This window comes from Cebus imitator, unplaced genomic scaffold (assembly GCF_001604975.1).
Source record: "Cebus imitator isolate Cc_AM_T3 unplaced genomic scaffold, Cebus_imitator-1.0 Scaffold384, whole genome shotgun sequence".
In the NCBI taxonomy this organism is placed as follows: domain Eukaryota; kingdom Metazoa; phylum Chordata; class Mammalia; order Primates; family Cebidae; genus Cebus; species Cebus imitator.
This window is the reverse complement of record NW_016107699.1, coordinates 972,359-993,195: the sequence shown is the minus strand read 5'-3', so window position 1 is coordinate 993,195 and position 20,837 is coordinate 972,359. Positions and strand designations below refer to the sequence as shown.

The window sequence follows — 20,837 nt, the reverse complement described above, 5'->3', positions numbered from 1 at the left end:
GAGGGGCGGTGGTGCCTTTGGTCTGAGGGGCGGCGGTGCCCGGGGTCAGAGGGGGGGTGTGCCTGGGGTCTGAGGGGCGGTGGTGCCTTTGGTCTGGGGGGGGGTGCCTTTGGTCTGAGGGGCGGCGGTGCCCGGGGTCTGAGTGGCGACACGCCCTGGGATCCGAGGGACAGAGGGTGCCCAGCTCCGAGGGACGGCCACTGGTGGACCCTGTGTGAAGGGCTACAAGACTCGTGGCTGGATCACAGACCCCGCGGGCACCCGAGCCCGACAGGGCGCTGCCGATACCACCTTGCCTCAGTTTCCTCACTTGGTTCCTGCCGAGGACCCCTTGTATCCCCACACCAGGAGGTGGCCCTACATCCAACAGCCTCTCCTCAGCCGGTGCCTGGGTGGGCCCTTGCTCCATCTTGTCCCACCTGGACTTTGCGGGAGATACAAAGGCGCAAGAGTTGTTTTGGTTTTCTGCCCAGACCTGGCAGCATCCGGGAGGTGGGCGGAGGGCACCTGAGGTTGGTACTTAGGGAAATGGAGCAGAGGACGCCAGGGGTACGTTTACACACAGTAAAAGGGCTTGGGGCTTTATGAAGGCTTTCATCTCCAGTTCCGCAGCAGTCCGCTGCAAGCTGATTGTCAGAGCATTATTGCCCCACTTTATTGCCAACCCTGGAGGTCCCCCGGGGACACAACTGGGTCAGCTCCCCCAGTCACTCATGTCACCACAGGGTCTCTCACTGTCCCTCCAGCAAGATTTTAGGTGCTGGAAAGGCAAGAGCCTGAATCAGAAAGCCCAGATTCCTGACAGTCTGGAGCAGGTTTTCCAAAGGAAACATTCTCAGTATCCAGTTTTTAATTCTCTTGGCTGGCAAAAATTAGATGCAAGTTCTTCTAAGACACCACCAGCACCTACCTACCCCCAGTTTAGATCGTGCCAAGATTTCCTTGGCATTTGGTGGTGCCCTTTGCCTCTGAGGGTTCACTGGGTTATAGATAGGTAGGTCATCTGATGACATGGGTACACCCGGATGACAGGGCTACACTCTTGTGCCTCGTGGCAGGAGGTAGTCACCTTCCGGGCACGCCACCTTCCACCCTACCTGTGTGCCTGGATTCCAGCACCATCTCCACCCACCCCAGAGCCAGGCAGCCCTCAGAAGTCACCCAGATTCCTGTAAAACAGCGTCGTGGTTAATAGCCCCAGCTCTGTCCCTTCCACACAGGAAACCATGGGTAATGGCTCCTACCTTGGAGGATGTAGCATGAATGAGTTAATAGATGAGAAGGACTTAGAATACTGCCTGGCACTAAATAAGTGCTCTGTCCATGTTGAGAATTAGAGCCTGTTCGTTTTTTAAAATTAAAATGTGATTTTGGTTCCTTTGTGAATGTACATGACATATTAGTAGTGTTTTTATCTTGTTTTTAAAAATAGCTTCAGAACTTGAGGTTTTCAGAGCTTTGTAAGAATTGCCTTAATTTTGGAGCTTGCCATTTAGGTTGGGATTGCCCACTCCCGGCTGTCAGGGCAGCAGGCAGATTTCCCATCCTTAGCCTGTGGGCAGCATCTCCAGCCACTGTTCTTCTGCCCCAAGGCATGGCCCACCTGCCCTTTACTGTCACTTCCTCCCACCACACACAGGCTCTCAAAGATAAGAACAGGAAATAAAATCCAATCGTAAATGCTTTAAGTGACCATCTTCCCAAAATTTTCAAGGAGGCCCTCATTTTCGGACCATCTTAGCTAAGTTGACTCAGAACATCATTTTCTTGTTCGTGATCTCACTGGGTGTACGGCTTCTTCTCTGTAGTCTTGAAGGTGCGTAGGCTTGGTGCCTGTCCAGGGGCCCGATTATTTCAGAAGGATGAGTTTCATTTCTGAGATTTCTCGGGTGGATGGAGCCTACCTCAGGGCCTTTCCCTGCAGATTTGGGATACCACTTAAGTGGCTGCTCAATAGGTCAGACTTACAGTTTAATTTTTATACAGTTTAATTCAGGGGTCTTTGTAATAACATAACCAGCATGTTTTCAGCAAGTCTGTGCCAGGCACTACTCCAAATCCTTTACATCTATTATCTCCTGCCACCCTTGGAGAAGCCCCTTTGAGGAAGATCCTGCTGGCACCTTGTACAGATGAAAACCCTGAGCTTCAGAGAAGTCAAGCAATCTGTCCACCACCATGACTAGCCAGAGGCAGAGCCAGGCTTCCAACCTGGGGAGCCTGACTCAATAGGGACCTTAAACTGCTGTGCTGTGCTGCTTTTGATGATGCTCTTCAGACTCACTCAGAGTAACTCAACCCAGAGTTAAAGCAGGCGGGAATAAAGCTGCTGCCCTTTGATGTCCTCCCCAGAGCCAAATGAAATGTTTGCTCCTCTACGAACTCCGGTACCATGTTTCCAGGTACTTGAAGAGTCTTAGGCAGTACCCTTGGGGTAGAGATTAAGCATTTCCAGTGTGGGTGCTCCGGGTAGCAGTATTGCTGTCTGATCACCCCACGGGCTCGGTGCGAAGGATGTTGGATTCTCCTGATCATGAATAACCTCCTTCCCAGTAAGGAGAAAGATGGAGATGCTGTTCTTGCAGGTGAGAGATGATGCCTGGGGGACACCTCTGTGAATGAGTGACAGCTCGACCTCCGGGGCTGGTTTGCAGGAGAGAGGTGGGAGCCCTCGCCTGTGGGAGGAGGCTCTGGTGTCTGGGACTGGGTGGCGTTGGCTCCTAGTTGGTGAGAGCAGGGGTGCATGCACCTCCCTCCTCCCGATGATTCATGTCTAGGGGCTCTTTGCAGTCCCCTGTCTGAGCACTTCGTGGACAGGGAGTGGGTCATTGAGAGGGACCCAAGAGGAGCAGCTATAGAGGGTAGGACCAGGGGAACATGTGCAGAAAGGGAGTGACCTGCAGGGTGAGGTGTTGGCTGGACACCGCAAGATGAGGACCTTGGTGGGACCTTAGGAGTAGCAGGGTCAGTGGGCAGAGGGTCAGGGTGAGTGAGGGGTGCAGACCCCCACCAAACCGAGGCACTTATTAGGAGCTCAGACCTGCTGTGAAGGGGTCTGCATTTTAGCAAGCCGCCAACCCATGGGGAAGCTGGTTTAAACCTTACTTGCTGGGCCCACCCCAGAGACTGATTTGGCGGTCTCTGGTGGGCCCAAGAATGTGATGTCTAAGGAGCCCCCGGGTGCTGCTGCTGATGGCAGGCCAGGACCATGCCTGAAGGAAGACAGGAAGAGAATCAGGGCAGCCCAAAGAGGTTTAAATGCTGGTGGCTCACGCCTGTAATCCCAGCACTTTGGGAGGCTGAGGCGGGTGGATCACCTGAGATCAGGAGTTCAAAACCAGCCTGGCCAACGTGGTGAAACCCTGTCTCTACTAAAAATACAAAAAATTAGCTGGGCGTGGTGGCGGATGCCTATAATCCCAGCTACTCAGGAGGCTGAGGCAGGATAATCGCTTGAACCCGGGAGGCAGAGATTGTAGTGAGCCAAGATCATACCTTTGCACTCCAGCCTGGGTGACAAGAGTGAAACTCTCTCAAAAAAATAAAAAATAAATGCGGATAGGAAAGAGCCAGAGAGAGGGAGAGGTGACACTGCCATGGTTGTTTGACATGTCAGGGATGTGGTTCACGTGGCGTGGATTTGGCTTGGTGTCTGCGCTGAGTGATTGCTCGGCACCTGCGCTGAGTGCTTGCCCGGCACCTGCGCTGAGTGCTTGCCCGGCACCTGCGCTGAGTGCTTGCCCGGCACCTGTGCTGAGTGATTGCCCGGTACCTGCGCTGAGTGATTGCTCGGTACCTGCGCTGAGTGCTTGCCCGGCACCTGCGCTGAGTGACTGCTCAGTACCTGCGCTGAGTGCTTGCTCGGCACCTGCGCTGAGTGCTTGCCCGGCATCTGCGCTGAGTGATTGCTCGGTACCTGTGCTGAGTGCTTGCTCGGCATCTGCGCTGAGTGATTGCTTGGTACTTGCATTTGATTTCAATAAATGTTCTGTAAAGACTCCAGCTTTGTAGCTGGTGATAATCAGCATCTTCCTTTGGGACATTCCCATGGTCTTCAGTGTGTTTATGGACTGAACTGCAAGGGCACCTGGAGGCAGACATTGCTTCCCGTGGGGGCAGAGCAGGAGTTTCGGCACAGAGCGTGCAGGCTGTACAGTGAGGGCCAATGTCCAGGAACTGGTCCCTGCGAGGTTGTCGTCTGCTCAGAAGTGTTCTCATCTGGTCCCAGCATCAGACTGATAGACCGCAGCCCGGCTCAAACCCATGACCACTTGGAAGCTGACCTATTTTTGTTTGTTTCCTCCGGATACACTCAGAAGCAGCTACCGAAATTGCCCAAATGACTGCCTCCATCTCGTGGGAGCCTGTGATTCTCCTGTGCTTCCCTGGGCATCAGTACCTTTCTGTTCTGAGCGGGTGCTTCCCAAGCATGCGCTTGGTTCTCTTTTGATGAGCAGTCCAGGCTGCTCTAGACGGTGCATTTAAGAGTGATGTGGTCCAAGATCAAGGCAGATGTGGTAATGAATTTTTAAAAGAATAAAATTAATTCAATAAAAATGAGTGTGTGATCCCCGGGGAATCTCCGGGAGACTCCCTGGGCATCACATGCAGCTATTATAATAATAACTGAGTGGTTGTGATGAGGACGATGGCAAGCTGGGCCCTGGCTCTGTGCCAGGCCGCTTTTAAACATTTTACAGTGTAATTTGACTTAATGGCCTGCAGCTTTACAAGGTGGATGTCATGAGCGTGTTTCGCACAGGCGGAAATGCCACCGCGTGTGTTAGCGTAGGCACTCAGCCCCACAGGCTCGGGGCCGCCCCTCAGGTCTCCAGAGTGGATCCACAGCGCCTTCAGCAACCAGACTGCTTCGTTAGCACTCAGAAGCCATTGCAGTCATTAGGACATGTCCTGTTTTTCTCGTTTTTAAAATAGCATGTGCTTATCGCAGAACATGAGCCATGAAGAAAAAGAGGGAATTAAAATCACGTGTAACCCCCTCATCAGCCATCGTCACTGTCAGTGTTCGGGCGCCTCGCAGGCAGCCTCCTGCCTTCATCAGAATCTATCCTGAGTGAGAGGCATTACTGTCAGCTCGCTGCCTGGGCCGCGGGTGGGTGGGATCTGGAAGCCGATGCTGTGTCGCTGTTCCTCAGGGTGCTCCTGTGGCCTCTCCTTCCCTCCTGCTGTCCTGGAGTCCAACCCAGGCACAAGCAGTTGCATAAGACCAAGGCTCAGGGAGGGGACAGGGGAGGGGAAGCGCAGAGGGTCAGCGTCAGGGGGAACACAGCTTTCGAACTGTGGCCTGACCCGTGAGGGGACGAGGCTCACCTTCTGGCTCTGTCCGTCCTTCTGGCAAGCTCTCTAATCTCGAGTGAACTTCGTTTTCTTTATCATGAATGGGACCACTGCCGGCAGCTGCAGAACTGTTGGAGGGGAGTATCCAGCTGGACCAGAAGTCTCCTGGTTGGAAACTGCTCTGCCAAAGAGTTTGGAGGAGTCTGATATTTAATTAGAGTTAGTTTTCCAGGACCTCGCTTTGGGGTGCTCGGAGCTGGCATGGCGGGTCTCCCTCCGCCTCTGTCCTCTCTGATCTCGTCTCCAGCTGGGAGGAGAGTGCATCTCCGTGTGAGCGGCCTCCTCCCTGCCTCAGAGGGAAGCCCCAGCAGTGCCAGTGCTGAGACCGGGCCGGTAGTTGTGGAGATGGGACAGGTGAGCTCCCGGCACCCGCGGGCACCATCGGCAGGGCCAGAGTCCACCCTGTGTTTCTCTTTCCTGGGACTGTTGGAAGAGGTAAAGTGAAAGTGACTTGTTCTTGTAGCTCTAGTATCTTTGGGCAGCAGCGCTCCTGCTAAGCAAGCCCTTGGGGGCTCAAAGCCGCAGAGGCTGTGGCCGGTTCCCCGCACTGGTCCTTGCGTAGGTGTCCTGAGAAGGGCGGGGGAGGCCCAGTGCCATAGGGGAACGCCAGCCCGCCACTCTGTGGTGCCATGCTGCTGTCCACTCAGCTGTTCCCTCGGCAGCTTTAGCTGGTATCTGCAGCATCACACGCGCAGTTCTAGATGCTGACGATCAAGCAGTGAGTGAAGCAGCTGGAATGGGCGGGCAGATGGTGGAGGGGAGCAGTCCATGCACGTGTTTGACAGGAGTGCTGTGGAGAGAAACGGCAGCCAGGTGCGGGGGCTAGAGGCGGGCGCCGTGTGGACAGAGTTCTTGAAGGCCTGGTGGGGAAGCTGGCACCTAGCAGAGCTCTGAAGGATTAAGGGGCCTGCTGGTATCTGGGGAGCATTCCCCCCAGAAAGGAGCAGCAGGTGGAGAGGCCATGTGACTAGGGTATGGTGAGCCAGGTGGGGGCCCATGGCCAGCACAAAGACTGACTGGTGCTGCTGGCGAGGTGGGTGTTAGGGGCCTGTGATGTGAACTTGCACTTTTCAGCAGGGCCGCAGGAGCCCCGTGGCTGGGAGGGAAGAGCCATGCTTGCTTCAGGTGGCGGTACCTGCCGCGCAGGAATCCGGGTGATGAGTTACAGGCCCTGGATCCTCCTGTGGGGTGGCTGTGGGTGCTCCTAAGAATAACTTCTGTTTTTTGTGTTTTTTTTCTTTTTTTTTTAATAGAGATGGGATTTCTCCATGTTGGCCAGGCTGGTCTCGAACTCCCGACCTCGGGTGATCTGCCCACCTTGGCCTCCCAAAGTGCTAGGAATACAGGCGTGTGCCACCGCGCCTGGCCAAGAATAACTTGTAAAGGGGCATGATTCCAATTTTGGCTAGAGAGTGTGCCAGAGCTTTGCTTTTGGGTATCTGTGGCTGCTTGGAGTGGGTGGCCATCTTACGGGGGTCAGATGGGACGGTGGCTGCCTGCCATGAGAGGGACGCTGCACTCATCCCACCAGCGAGAGTCATCCCAGGAAGCCTGTTTCAGGGCCCACGTCCATGTTGAGACTTCAGGAAGGCTCTCCCACGCCATGCCCACCCCTTTACTGCAGAGAAGAGGTGCTTCAGGACAGCTTCTCTGGCGGCTGTGGAGGCCAGGCCCTGGGGCATCACGTGGCTCCGTGGGCTCCCTGGCAGATGAGGAGCTCAGCCCAGCGGGCACTTGTGCCGCACTCCATTCTGACTCCTCTTTGCTGATAGCACTGTGTTCTGGGAAGGGCCAGTTATCGGCCTGACGTAAAGGGTTTTCCCCACACTAGGCAAAGCAGAGAAAGGCGTTGTGTGCAGTTACCCCCGCAACACACACTGCTCTGTTTTCAGAAGCTGTGTGGGTTGGTTGGAGTGACTCCGGCTCTGTGCCAGGGAGTAAACACGGAAGATGGGGGACGAACGGGAACGGGAGAGGGCAGAGTGGGAGATGTTGACGTGCTGGCCACCCATGCCCCATGGCTTTGTGATGTCGGGCAGCCTGTGCCCAGGAAGGACAGCTGCACATGGCACAGCAAGGGGTGGCCAGACATGTGCGTTCCTACCCTGAGTGAACTCGTGTCAGAGGGCGTCTGTGTGGAAGAAGCAGGCATCGGTCCTTTTCCCACAGTCCTCTCAGCAAACACAATCACTGGTTCAAGGCTCGGATGCACTCGTGCTCATGGGCTCAGGGACCAGACTCCTTCCCTGGCCAGCAGCCTGGTGCCGCCTGCCTGCTTGCCCCCACTTGAGGGAGGCGGGCTCTGGAGATGGCACCTGGTCTCCAGCTACCATGTCAGAGGTAATTGCAGCCAGATATTCCTTAGAATGGTGAGACAGATTTTATTCCCCAATTCCTGACAGTAGGAAAAGGAGCTGCGTTCCTTGCCGATTCAGCAGAGATGACTTTTGGATTTAAAGGGAGAATGATTAGCTGAGCCTGGTGGCACGTGCCTGTAGTCCCAGCTACTCAGGAGGCTTAGGCTGGAGGATCACCTGACCAGCATTTTGAGGCTGTGATGAGCCTCGATTGTGCTACTGTGCTCCAGACTGGGCAATAGAATCAGACTCTGTCTCTAAAAAACAAAAATAAAAATAAAATAAATAAAAGATAAAGGGAGAATGAAGGAGGGGAAGGAGGGCAAGCAGGGGGCCTCCAGTGAAAAACAGCATGGGGCTGGTCAGCGTGCGTGTGTGAAGGCGGCCTTGTCTGCAACTGGCGGCTGTGAAAGTTAGAGTTCTCCTCCCCCCGTGGTGACATGCAGAACAGCGGCTCTCAGGTCCTTGAGTGAGACACCTGAGTGGTGGAGGCGCACGCTTACTACTTGGAAGGCTCTAAGGAAGGAGGCTGGGGCCTGGGACCAGTGGTCAGGTGTGGCTGGCTGGAGTGCTCACATTCTCCTGGCAGCCCTGTACTTTCTTGGCTGGTCCTTCGAGGGGGGTCACTCCTGAGGCTGTGGCCCTGCAGACGCCGTGCTAGAGTCCAGGTGTCTCTTGGTACAGGGGTGTAGATGACATATGTTGTCAGTGTGGGGTTCTCCTTACCCTTCATCCCTCAGCACCCAGAGGAAGAGTTGAGGTGGGTTTGGTTTGGGGGATTTTTGTTGTGAGTCTTAAAAAGAATTGAGGTAAAATTCATATAACGTACTTACCTGACAGGTGACATACCACAACGTGTAGGTGGTTTTCCCAAGGCGGGGCTTATCCATTCATTACACTCCGGATGTGCTGACCACTGTGATTTCCCCAAGTGTCAGAAACTGAACTGCATAATTTCTGATAGTGTAGAACTGTGTTCGTGCTTTCCCTGATAGAAAAAATAAAAGTTTAAAAACTAAGTCATATATGCGGCATAAAATGAAAAGGGCACAGTTCCGTGGTATTTGGCGCAGGAAGCTGTCATGCAGCCTTCAGTTCTCCCTAGTTCCAGAGCATTTTCGTCACCCGAGAGGAAACCCATATCTGTTAGGTAGCCACCCCCCAGCCCCAGCTGGCGCGACCCCTGTGCATTTGCCAGTTGTGGATGTTCAGTGTCCAGGGAAGGGCTTAGACGCCTTTCTGTTTGTTCTGTGCCATCCCCCAGCCCTGTCTCTCTGAGTTCTGCCTGGTGGGTCTGGGCTGCCTTGCCCGCCTGCCTGACACATGTGCCCTCTGTTTTTGCAGCTCCCGACTACAGGTCCATTCTGAGCATTAGTGACGAGGCAGCCAGGGCACAGGCCCTGAACGAGCACCTCAGCACGCGTAGCTATGTCCAGGGGTACTCACTATCCCAGGCAGACGTGGACGCGTTCAGGCAGCTCTCGGCCCCACCCGCTGACCCCCAGCTCTTCCACGTGGTTCGGTGGTTCAGGCACATAGAAGCGCTCCTGGGTAGCCCTTGTGGCAAAGTCCAGCCCTGCGGGCTCCAAGCAAGTGAGTAACAGAATGGGTTCCCTGGCCACTCGAACCTCTCCCCCAAGGTCAAAGGCCTTCTCAATCACCTGTGTGGTTACCTGGCGCCTGCGGATACCCCAAAGGGAGCCTCACCCAAGTGTGTCTCCAGCAAGTGGCCTGGCAGGGCAGATCCAGTGCTCGGTGGGTGGAGGTTGGGATAAAATCATGCCCCATGGAGTTGGTTATTCACCAGTGATGTTCACGTCAGTGATATGGCAGGATTGCCTGAGGCAGCGGGGACCCTGGGGTTCCACGCAGCATGCCCAGGCCCCGGGCCTAGCCTTGTGATTTTTAGCTAAGGCTGTGCCTGGCTCTGATGGACTCAGTTCTTTCTCTTTACGTTTTCTAGAAGACCGCAGTGTGTCTGTCCTCCAGCTTTAGGGTCGTCGAATCCTAAAGTGTTAGTCGTCATTGAACTTTTGTTTTTAAAGACTAGTCAAGTGCAGTAGTGAGAAGGGGGAAACGAGCAGAACCAGGAGCTCGATCTGTAACTGGCTGTGGACAGTCAATTGAGATAACTCACTGCCTTTGGACCAGCCACTGGACTTTTTAAAAATCAGAAATAGGTCATGTTTTTCTCTTGAGATGATGTCTGTCCTGTAGCTCCAGCCTGTTGGTGCTGGTCGCGCCTGTGGAATGTGGCTGAGGTTATTTGTGGGGGATACCCCTGGGGTGCCTGCATGGCTTTGTCGCTCTCCATGGCAAATCTGAGGGGGTTCCATGCCACCACCACTGAAGTGTGCCTTTGGGTGGCTCAGCTCCTCCTCTGGCTGTGGGCACTCCTCCACCTTCATGCAGAGCAGGTTTTGTGCTGTTTTCTGGTGGTCCTGGCTGTACTTGGTGGCCTCCTGGGGACTTCTCCAGGCTTCTTTGGGGCCACCCTGCTTCTGCCGTGGGTCACGCCTCTGCAAGACCACTGTTTGAACCAGGGTGGAAGTGGGGCTGTCACATCTCCTGGGGGCCATATTTTCTGGATAGCTCTGAAGCAGACACCTCTTCCCCAGCATAGGGTGGAGGCTGCTGCTGTACAGGTCAGGACTCTCCCTGTGTAGCCATTCCTGCCTGAGCATCCAGTGTGGTCACCCAGGTGACAGCTGTGCTCTGAGGTGCCTTCTCTCCAAGGGCGTCAGATTGCTCCCCCTGCCATGCGCCATTCCGAGACATAGCCAGAGGGGGCCTGGATCAAGGACAGCCAAGCGGGCCTGGTCCCTCCCGCTCAGCAGTGGCCTATCCAGTCTTCTGTGACAGGGACTTGTTGAAAGAACAGTATAGACACATGCCTCCATCCACACTGAGATAAAGGAAAGTTTTTGCTCCTACAGAGAGGAAGCAGAGCCACACTGCCGCGTAACGGAATGGACCGTGGATAGCACTAATGGACTTGTGCCCTCTCCAGGTTCCAAATCCCCTCATCACCCAGGCTGCCCAAGAGGCTGCCAGGGACTGCTTGTGCCAGGAATGATGGACATTAGGTCAGGTGACCCTCACTTAAGCTGGGTGTACACTGAGCAGGGGCTGAAGGGGAAGGTGAAGCTGAGCCCAGGACTGCTAGGGCATCCAGTGACAGTGACCATGCGTGGGTCCAAGATGCCATGGAGTCCAGTGTAGTGTCCTCGCCCATGTCCCTGGGATGATAGTAGCTGTGGCTTTCCCTCCATTTAGCTGTGAGAATCAGCCGCTGCCCCCACTGAGTGGGAACGCCCTCCGCTTCCATTGCCCATACTCCCCAGGCGTCCACCTTCCCTCCTGGCACAGTGGGACAAGTGCCCCTCCTCCTGCTGGCCATCGCAGCAGCATCAGATGTGTCCATGTCTGGCCCTCAGCATGCCCTCCTGTCACCAGCCCCTCCCACGTGCCCTCCGTGTCCTCTCTTGGAAACCGTGGGCCCCAGCAGCCCGAGGAGTCCTCTCAGAGATGGAAAGGCTCTGCTTAACCCTCAGGGCCCTATTCCTGTGGAGCCAGACCACTTCCTGGGGGCCCCTTCCCTCTGTGGTCAGCCTCTAGCACGGAGGTCCACTGGAGGTCAGGGCGTTGAACTTGTTGGACCCTTTTCACTCACAGCGGAGGCTCAGCCCTTCCAGCCTGCCGGCCTCTCCCTAGCTCCCAAGGAGGAGTGTCTGGATACACTTCACAGTAGGGCGTGGGTCTGTCAGATGCTGAGGCCATGGTTTTAGGAACATGAAGCTTTGGTGTTGCTCTCACCCCTTGGGTGGAGACCCCTTGAATTCCTTATGAAGGATTTCTCCCCGTGAACCCCTTGCTTGGGTCCTGTCTCCATCTGATGTGACACAGGCAGGCCGCTTGCCACTTCCTGGCTTCTCTCTGTCCATCCTTTGTCTTCAGCCTCCCAGATCCCTGATTTTAAGACATATCTCTCATCAGCGATTCATAGTTGTTCCGTTGTTGGATCTCTCAGGTCAGGGTGGGACTGTATTCATTGAATGAATGAATGTGTGTTAATTTTTTCTAAAGAAACAAAACGCAGGCCGGGCGCAGTGACTCACCCCTATAATCCCAGCACTTTGGGAGGCCAAGGTGGGTGGATCACCTGGGGTCAGAAGTTCAAGACGATCCTGGCCAACATGGTGAATCCCTGTCTTTACTAAAAATACAAAAATTAGCTGGGTGTGGTGGCAAACGCTTGTGGTCTCAGCTACTCAGGAGGCTGAGGCAGGAGAATTGCTTGAACCCAGGAGGTGGAGGTTGCAGTGAGATGAGATCGCGTCACTGCACTCCAACCTGGGCAACAGAGCAAGACTCCGTCTTGAAAAAAAAGAAGCAAAGACTTAGAGAACAGCATGCTGACTGCTTTTCTGGGTTCCTGTGTGAAGTGTAGCAGGAACCCTGATTAGGATTGTCAGCTTGTGGGGTGTTACACAGGATGGAAGACTGACATCACGATTCAGGGGTCCTGGCCTCTGAGCCAGACTCCTCCAACAGGGACTGACCCTGGCCAAGTGCTCTCAGCCCTGGTAACTCAGGAGGCAGGCAGTGGACTGTAAAAAGCAAGGGTCCTTAGTTTTTCCCTTCTGCAAATCCGAATATGTGTATCTGGGCTTGGTAACCCATTTCCTGGGGAGTCCGTCACCAGCTGTGTGGAAGTAGCAGCTTTAGGGGAGCTGGAAAGCTGGCTCTGGCCTGGCTTCTTGGGCAAGCTCTCAGTCCCGGGAACCCTGGGCCCTTCCCTCATAGCAGGGCGAGTGCGATGATCCCATGGCCTCATGGCCGTGTTTCTGGGCAGCATCTCCAGCCATCTGAGATGGCAGCAGTGTCCTATTGGAGGAGCTCCAGGGTCTTTGTGAGGGAAGAGAGTGACAGGGTCCTAGAGTGGCAGGCTGAGAGCCTGCAGGCATGGAGTGACAAGGTCCTAGAGTGGCAGGCTGAGAGCCTCCAGGCATGGAGTGAGAGCCTCCTTCGAGGGCGTGTGAGGCATTTGAAGTGACCTGAGTCTAGGCTGCACGTGGCCTCATAAACACGTGATATTTCATTAGGATTGGAATTTCCTGTGCTTTGGAATCTGACCACCTGTGACCGCTGGAACTTAGCTAGAATGGGGGCTCCTGCTGAGCACTGTGCCTCTCTCTATCTCCCACCCCATCTCCTCTCCCTGCCCAGACACACATGGTGCAGCCGCCCTCCTTCCTCCCCTTGACCTGTTAGTCACCAGCATGTGTCGTCCTGGGCCGTGTGGCCCGGGCAAGAGCCAGGAGGCCAGAAGATGGCTGGTGCCCAGGACCAACTTCCCTGCGATCGCTGTGTGGCGATTCGCTGGTCATGTTCAACAGAGATGTGAGAGAGGCCTGTACAGGGTCCCACCTGCTGCCAGACCCTCTGACACAGAAGCCAGGAACAGGAGGAGGCAGGATGTGAGCATCCTGGTGAGCTGCCAGGCGACCTGCCGGGGTGGGCACAGGTCAGTGCCAGGAATATCCATCTCATAGGCCCTCCTGGTGCCACTCAGTGGAGACATGTGAAGCCCTTCCCAGGGTCAGGCACCAGGCTGGGGTCGGAGGTACCCAGTAGAGCATGACGCAGAACCTGGACCTGTGGGCGATGACTGTGGAGGAAGGTGGTGATCTGCTGAGGGGGCAGGGCAGGTCTGAGCCAGCCGAGGGCAATGGGAAAGTCACCAGGTGCCCCCCTCTGCATCCGACTTTGCAGGATTGACGTTTCAGAGGGTGAATAATCACCCTGTGGCTGCCCCTGGCCCCAGAGACAGAGCTCTGCCCCTTCAGGGGTCTCAGATGCAGGTTGTGTAAGGACAGCCTCATGCCAGGTTGGAAGCCAGGCCTGGCAGCAGTGTGGTCACAGCAGCCCGGGCAGCCCCGCAGGCGTGTGGAGGGAACAGCTGGGGAAGCCTGGCCAGGAGGAGGTGACTGGACTGAGGGGCTGGCTGGCAAGGGTCTCTGCCTGGGGGCTGGGAGGAGCTCAGGTTATTTCTGAAGGCAGTATAGACCTATGTGGAGCTTGAAGCCAGTGTCTGGATCAGAGTCTGCTGGGCTGCCACCCCCAGCTAGGAGCCAGCCCCTCGCTTCCACAGTGTCTGAAGTGATGAGGAGGGGCTGGGCTGGAGCCAGTCTTGCCTGCTGGCTATGGCCATGGGTAGTCCTTTCTGCTCTGACTCCTGGCCTCTGTTGCCAGGGCTTGGAGGCTTGGAGGTGGCCTTTGTCCCACGAAGAGTCCTCAATCTCCTCACTTTGTCCAGGTGAGGGATCCAGGAGGGGGAGGTTCCCAGAGCTGGGACAGCACAGACCATGTCAGTGTTAGGCCCTGGCTGACCCAGGAGTGCCAGGCGGCATGCACACTGCCAGCAAGGGGCCGGTATTGGAAGAGCAGTGGAATGTGCTGGGCATGCTGTGTAGGCATTCCTCAGCCCTGCTGGGGTTCTTAGGGTATTATTGGGGTACGCTGCCATGCAGAATATGAAAAAGCAAAAGAAAGACGCAGCTGTCTTTGACCTAGGTAATGTTGGCTGAGATTCGTGTGGTTTCACATTGTTAAACATTGCACGGAAAACTGTAGTCCTGTTGTAAAAACCAAGTCCCCAGATGAAGAGGCGACTTATACTTCCTGGCGCTGTCCCTGGACCCTGACCCTGCTCTCTCTGCCTCCCAGGCAAAGGCCGGCGTGTACAGCCCCAGTGGTCCCCTCCTGCTGGGACCCAGCCCTGCAGACTCCACCTTTACAACAGCCTCACCAGGAACAAGGTAAGGAGGACACAGATGCCCTGGCACGTGCACAGGATGGGGAGGCAGGACGGCCCAGGTGCCCTCTCACACAACACACTTGTCTTCCTTCTGCTGGGCTCTGGAGTTCTGTAAATCCAGGTTTAAGATCCTCCAACCACTTCCATGTGATAGTCTCTGTGGCCCAGGGGCAGAGTTGTGTTCTGAAACTCAGACACGTGAAGTATCACGCCTCATGTGGAGTCCTGCCCATGGCTTCTGGGCGTGAATCACCCTGGCTTGTCTCTTGGACTCTGCCCAAGCATGAGTACCTGAGGTCATCCATAGCCAGGCCTTTCAGGAGAACGCATGGTTGCAGCAGTTGGCACCGTATGAGCCAAGCAGGATGGGCAAAATGGCAAACTGGCTGCATGTTGTTGGGAGCACAGCAGGTTTGGAGAAGGCAGCAGGACGGGTTCCTCACAGAATGGGGTTTGCATGGTTTGCTTGGCTCAGGGTATGGCCAGTGACTCCAGAGGTTTCGGACCAGGCTCTGGCTGGGGCTGCTTGGATTTCCATCAGCGAGCACACTTGGCAGACGGGGAGTCAGGTGTGAGGCAGTTCATGGCCTTCCTTGGGAAACTGGTTGAAGATGATGCCCCAGAGAGGTCTGAGGGTGCTGGGATGTTGGGGAGTGGTGCCAGAGCAGCGGTGAGTAGCAGCACGATTCAGGGGTCCTGGCACCCGAGCCCGGCTCCTCCAACAGAGGCTGACCCTGGCCAAGTGCTCTCTGCCTCAGTTTCTTCATCTGTAAAAAGAAAATTGCATAACCTACATTGTAGAGTGTACTGCGTGGAGAAGATACGTTCAATTGAGTATTTCGCTCAGGGCTGGCATGTGGTAGGTACTCGGTAAATATTAGCTGTGTTAGGTTAAATAAGCAGCATTCCAACAATAAGTAAAACCACTGATTCCCTTATGGCCTCCCTCCACAGATGAGTGGAACCCAGGGAGGAAGAGGCTCCACCCATGCCGGGCTCTCAGTCGGTGGGGAGGTGCCGTACATCTCACTGGACTCCCACTGAAACTGTGACTTTTCACAGTAAAACAAAGTGGTCTGGGTTGAATTTGTTTACACAAAACGCAAACCACACTGTGATGTTTGTTGCTGTTTTTGGTAATCCTGTGCAGTGTTTCTTGCATTTCTTGTGATCGTCATTCCTTCATTCCTAACAAAGGAAGTGTTCATTCCTCAAGATGGGAAAAAGGTGACGTGGTATTGCTGTGGGCCAACCGTCTATGATGCATCTCACATGGGGCACGCCAGGTAGGTCCACGCCAGATGTCCTGTGGCTTCTGCAGTTGCGCACAGAAGCCAGAGCCGTTGGGATCCACAGCAGGGATTTTAGCTCTACAAAGATCTTAGATATGCTACAGGGACCTGAGATTTGAGGAATCAAGCCTGAATTTCTTCTCTTATTTTTAAAATGAAAATTTTAGTGCTGTAAGTAATCCGTATTCACTGCAGAAACACTACAGACGACCAAAAAGGAAATGACTGCAGCCCCGCTGCTAACATGCTGGACTCCACCTGGCCGCTTTTTCTCACATACCTTTAAGGTTTCTGTCATCCCTCAAGCTCTGGTGGGGTCCCCAGATGCTGAGTTCCCATCACACTCAGACCTGACCGGCCTGAGGCTGAGTTGGCTGTGACCCCTCCTCTCCACACACACACTGGATGGTCATGGCTGTAGCTCCTGACGAGTAGCTGGCTGTTGGGGTAAATGCCACAGAGTCCTTTTATTTGTTCATGTTTTAGTTGCAATGCCAAGGTCATGTACAGTCAACCCTTGAACAACCCAGAGGATGGGGCTCTGCACAGTTGAAAATCCACATACAACTTTTGATTCCCTGAAACGTCACTACTAAAATAGCCTCTTGTTGACTAGAAGCCATACCAATAGCATGCCAGTCAGTGAACACATATTTTATATATGTATTACATACTGTATCCCTAACAACAAAGGCAGCCAGAGTAAAGAAAATATTATTAAGAAAATCAAGGCTGGGCGTGGTAGCTCACGCCTGTAATCTCAGCACTTTGGGAGGCCAAGGCAGGTGGATCACCTGAGGTCGGGAGTTCAAGACCAGCCTGACCAACATGGAGAAACCCCGTCTCGACTAAAAATACAAAATTAGCCAGGTATGGTGGCACATGTCTGTAATTCCAGCCACTCAGGAGGCTGAGGCAGGAGAATCGCTTGAACCTGGGAGGTAGAGGTTTCAGTGAGCTGAGATCACGCCATTGCACCCCGCTTGGGCAGCAAGAGTGAAACTCCGTCTCAAACAAAAAAGAAAAGATCATAAGGAACAAAAAATATATTAACTATTCATTAAGTAGGAGTGGATCATCGTAAAGGTCATCCTTGTCATCTTCACATTGAGTAGGCTGAAGAGGAGGAGGAGGAAGGGGAGGGTCCTTGCTGTTTCGGGGGTGGGAGAGAAAATCACATATAAGTGGACCCATGCAGTTCACACCTGTGTTGTTCAGTGTTCAGCCATATGTATCATCTGATTCGGAAATGTTTGTTTTTTTTCATTGCTTTAGGTCCTACATCTCTTTTGATATCTTGAGAAGAGTGTTGAAGGATTACTTCAAATTTGATGTCTTTTATTGCATGAACATTACGGATATTGATGACAAGGTAAAGAAAAGGATTTTATAAGATTAAATTTTAAATGCAGTTGGATGGCGTGAGAGAAGATAGGACTTTTGCATAAGTAAATAAAATAACGTAGGCTTCATCCAGCTTGTGTTTTGACCTGATAAACATCATTTTAATCCCCTCAATGAATAGTATTACAGCTTATGCTACTGCTATGTTCATTTATATAGATGTTCAGATGCAGTTAGAAACCTACATGTTGAAAAAAAAAAAAAAAAGAACCTGCTTGTTGGTCAAGTGTCAGGAACCCCTGGTGTTTTGCGGAAGGAAGGCTGCCCATAGCACGCACTTCTACTTCCGGCTTCGCAGGGGAAGCCGGGGCCCCAGGGCTTGTTTCCCTAAGCGGCAGAAAGATCACGTTAGGCCTTGGGCACTACTTGGCAGGTGGGAGATGGAGGATGGTGTTTCCTTTTGGTGATGGTGTGCACGTCCGGGGCCCACAGTTGTCTCCCCCCGCCCTCACCCTCACTTAGAGTTGGCCAGGTAGAGAGCGGCCTGCCGCACAGGGATGAAGCGGCTGTACACGTCACTCCCTCGTGTCTGCCTTCTCTCTCCAGATCATCAGGAGGGCCCGGCAGAACCACCTGTTCCAGCAGTATCGGGAGAAGAGGCCTGAAGCGGCACAGCTCCTGGAGGATGTTCGGGCCGCCCTGACGGTGGGCCTCCTGCTGTCTGCTCTAGAAACTGAGCCCTTTGCTTTCTGGTCTCGGTCCTCTGTAGGGTACTGTCCCTAGGGTAGTGTCAGTCTCGCAGACTTTCACAAAGTGTAGATTACGCAAGCCAGGGCCATCGGGGCACTGAAGTCTCCATAGGTGAGGTCCCTTGGCCTGTGACAAAGTCACCAGGAAAAATGCACTGGGGTGGAGTGGAGAGTAGGTGACATTCCTGCCACTTAACAGTAAAACGACTGAATTCACCTCGGTGCCGCTAATCACACTTACAAAAATGCTTACCAATACTGCTATCTCATCTTCAATGCCAAGGTCACAGCTAAATCAGAAACTTCTGACTGAGATGCAGAAGCTATACTAAGCTTCTTAATTTGGTAGTACTGTAAATTTTCAGAATTTTTTGAAGAAGTTTGTTCTCTCTAGTATTTTCATTCTGAGTAACTATTATTATGTAGTTATTTTTACGACAGTAGTAAGAATAGGCCATTTTATTCTCTTTACTAATAGTAATTGCAGTAATAATTACTGGCATGTTTATGGCATTTTATCTCAAAAGCAGGAATAAAATTAGAGCTTAACAATCTTTTAAATCAGTGAGGCCTGAGTGCCTGCCTGATGGGGGTGCCTGCAGCCACCTCATAACTCGCTGGGTGGCCCACTTTCCTTCATCCCCAGAACAGCCCTAGAAATTGCTCTCACACCCATTTTGCACTGGAGAAACTGAGGCACAGAGTGGTTAGGTGCCCTGTCCAGGGTCACACATGAGAGGGCAGTACCAGGAGCTCCTGAGCCGGGAGCTTCCTAGTCTCTTAGTTACTTACTGCCCTGCCCCTTGGGGTGCAACTCTACGGGGCCATGGGAAAAACTGGTCTGTTTTCTACCTTGAATCACCTTTATGAACTTGGGGTTTTGCTGAACCGTATCTAATAGGTTTGACATCTCTTTATGGTTATAGCCATTTTTGGTAAAATTAAATGAGACCACAGATGCCGATAAAAAGCAGATGCTTGAACGGATTCAGCACGCAGTGCAGCTTGCCACAGAACCACTTGAGAAGGCTGTGCAGTCCAGACTCACGGGAGAGGAAGTCACCAGCCATGTGGAGGTGAGTTTCACACATCTCCCAGCCAGCCCTTTTGGGTCACATGTCAGGCCATGCACAGACTGATCTGTGTGCACAGATTGAGTCCACAGATTGTCTTAGTGGAAGATACTCTGGCCGTGTCTCCTATAGCTCCACTGTGGCAGGTGGCCCTATTCTGTGGTGGCTGAGTCAGTGCCCCTCCCCTCCCACACGCTCTGGCCCCATTTCCTGGGTGCAGAGCCTGTGCCACGGGAAGGAGACCTGGGATCCACCACCCTCACCCTCACTTAAGAGTTGGTCAGGTGAGAGAGCGGCCTCCATCAGACAGGCAGGAGGTGCACTTGGAATGTGGGGGTACAGCCTTCTGTCGAAGTGTTCCAGGATTCTCCCGTGGACTTTCCCCGCACCAACTGGAGAAGGAAGAGGAGCAGGGGTTAACATTGAATTGAGCATTGAGGCCTGTGGGTACCTACTGAGCTTGGGCCTTCACACTGACCAGCTCTGCTGTCCCTGCAAAGGCCTCCTTCACATACAGGGAGAGACCTGGGTGCAGAGGGGGCCCTGCCCTCTTCCTCAGGCGTTCCTCTGTGGCTGGCGCCCTGGACACAGCGGGGATGGCCTTCTCCTTTGTGCCAGCGCCACCTGCTGGTCACTCTTTAAGAACTCGATGGAAAAAAGAGATGGCTGCAGCTGTGGGAGGAGAAAGAGGCCCCCTTAGGCCACGGCCTTACCGCTGCCCTGGCCCCACCTCAGTGATGGGCCAGGGATTCTGTGGCTGCCCTTCGTGGGCCTCTTTCTTTTCCGTTTGGTCTCTTCTGTGTCCTGACCGAGCAGATGACTTGGTTGTGCCTGTTTCCAGGCTTCTTGGAAATGCGCCACGTGTGTAGTCGTCAGTGTGCTTTCACCCTGGCTGTGCTTCTGGGATGGAGCCACGTGGCTGTCACTCCCTCAGTGCCCGCCTGGGGGCCGAGCTGTTTGTTCTCCTGGGACGGGCAGTTAGGTTTCCTTATTACCAGCAATGCTACTGTACATTTCCCCCCCAGTTCTTCCACTAATATTCTTTGTTTTTAAATTGTGATAAAACACACATCATATGCAATTTACCGTCTTAACCATTTTTACAAATGTTTTCTTTGTAGAGACAGGGTCTTTTCGTGTCTGGTTTGTTTTGCCCAGCGTCGCGTCCCTATGGTTTACCCATGCTGTCGGCCTGTTGTACTCTTCCTCCTCCCGTGGCTGAGTCATACTCTGTGGTGTATACAGATGGGCCACATTTTGTTCATCCATCCACCTGCCCGTGGGCACGTGGCTTGTTTCCACCTTTTGGCTATTGCGAGTAATGCTGCTGTAAACCTGGGTGTACAAATACCTGTTCGAGTTCCCGCTTTCACTTCTTTTGGAGACCTCGCTGGGTGATAGGATGATTCTGTTTTGGCATTCTGTGTAACCACCGTGTTGTTTGCGCAGTGGCTGCCTATCACACGTTCCCACCCGTAGTGCACCTGGGTTCCGTTTTCTCCACGTCCTTGCCAAAACTTGTTATTCTTCATCTTTTTCATCCTAGTAGGTGTGAGGTGGTGTATCCCGTGGTTTTGGCTTGCATTCCCACAATGACTAGTGATGTGGAGCGTCTTTTCCTGAACTGTGAGCTGTTTTGTGTTGTCTCTAGGTGGACATTTGCAACTTTCTTTAGGCCATACACCTGCAAGTGGAATTGCTGGGTTGTATAGGACATATGGGGGTGACTGTGTCGGGGGTTCCCAACACTGTCCACACGTTCTGGGTCCTCTAGGAGGACTCATGAGACTCAGCACTGAGTTACCATCTCATCTAAGGTTTGTTTGTTTGGGGGGTTTTTTTTT

At 53.6% G+C, this 20,837-nt stretch overlaps 1 protein-coding gene and 1 non-coding gene across 8 annotated transcripts in view; both read left to right on the top strand.

Annotated features, from left to right (window-relative positions):
- CARS1 (cysteinyl-tRNA synthetase 1) overlaps positions 1-20,837 on the top strand; it is a 55,818-nt gene that overhangs the window by 831 nt on the left and 34,150 nt on the right. For 3 of the 7 annotated variants that reach the window (XM_037731114.1, XM_017507737.2, XM_017507740.2), the window contains exons 2-7: positions 9,060-9,308; positions 14,445-14,536; positions 15,733-15,821; positions 17,103-17,199; positions 17,778-17,876; positions 18,847-18,996. In XM_037731114.1, coding sequence (XP_037587042.1) covers positions 9,060-9,308; positions 14,445-14,536; positions 15,733-15,821; positions 17,103-17,199; positions 17,778-17,876; positions 18,847-18,996 — 776 coding nt within the window. Of the gene's footprint in view, positions 1-9,059; positions 9,309-14,444; positions 14,537-15,685; positions 15,822-17,102; positions 17,200-17,777; positions 17,877-18,846; positions 18,997-20,837 lie in introns of those variants that run through there. The other 4 variants (XM_037731115.1, XM_037731117.1, XM_017507739.2 and 1 more) reach the window with 4 other exon arrangements.
- LOC119468129 lies at positions 8,541-8,706 on the top strand. The gene has a single exon (XR_005196764.1). It is a non-coding gene; the product is annotated as a U1 spliceosomal RNA (small nuclear RNA).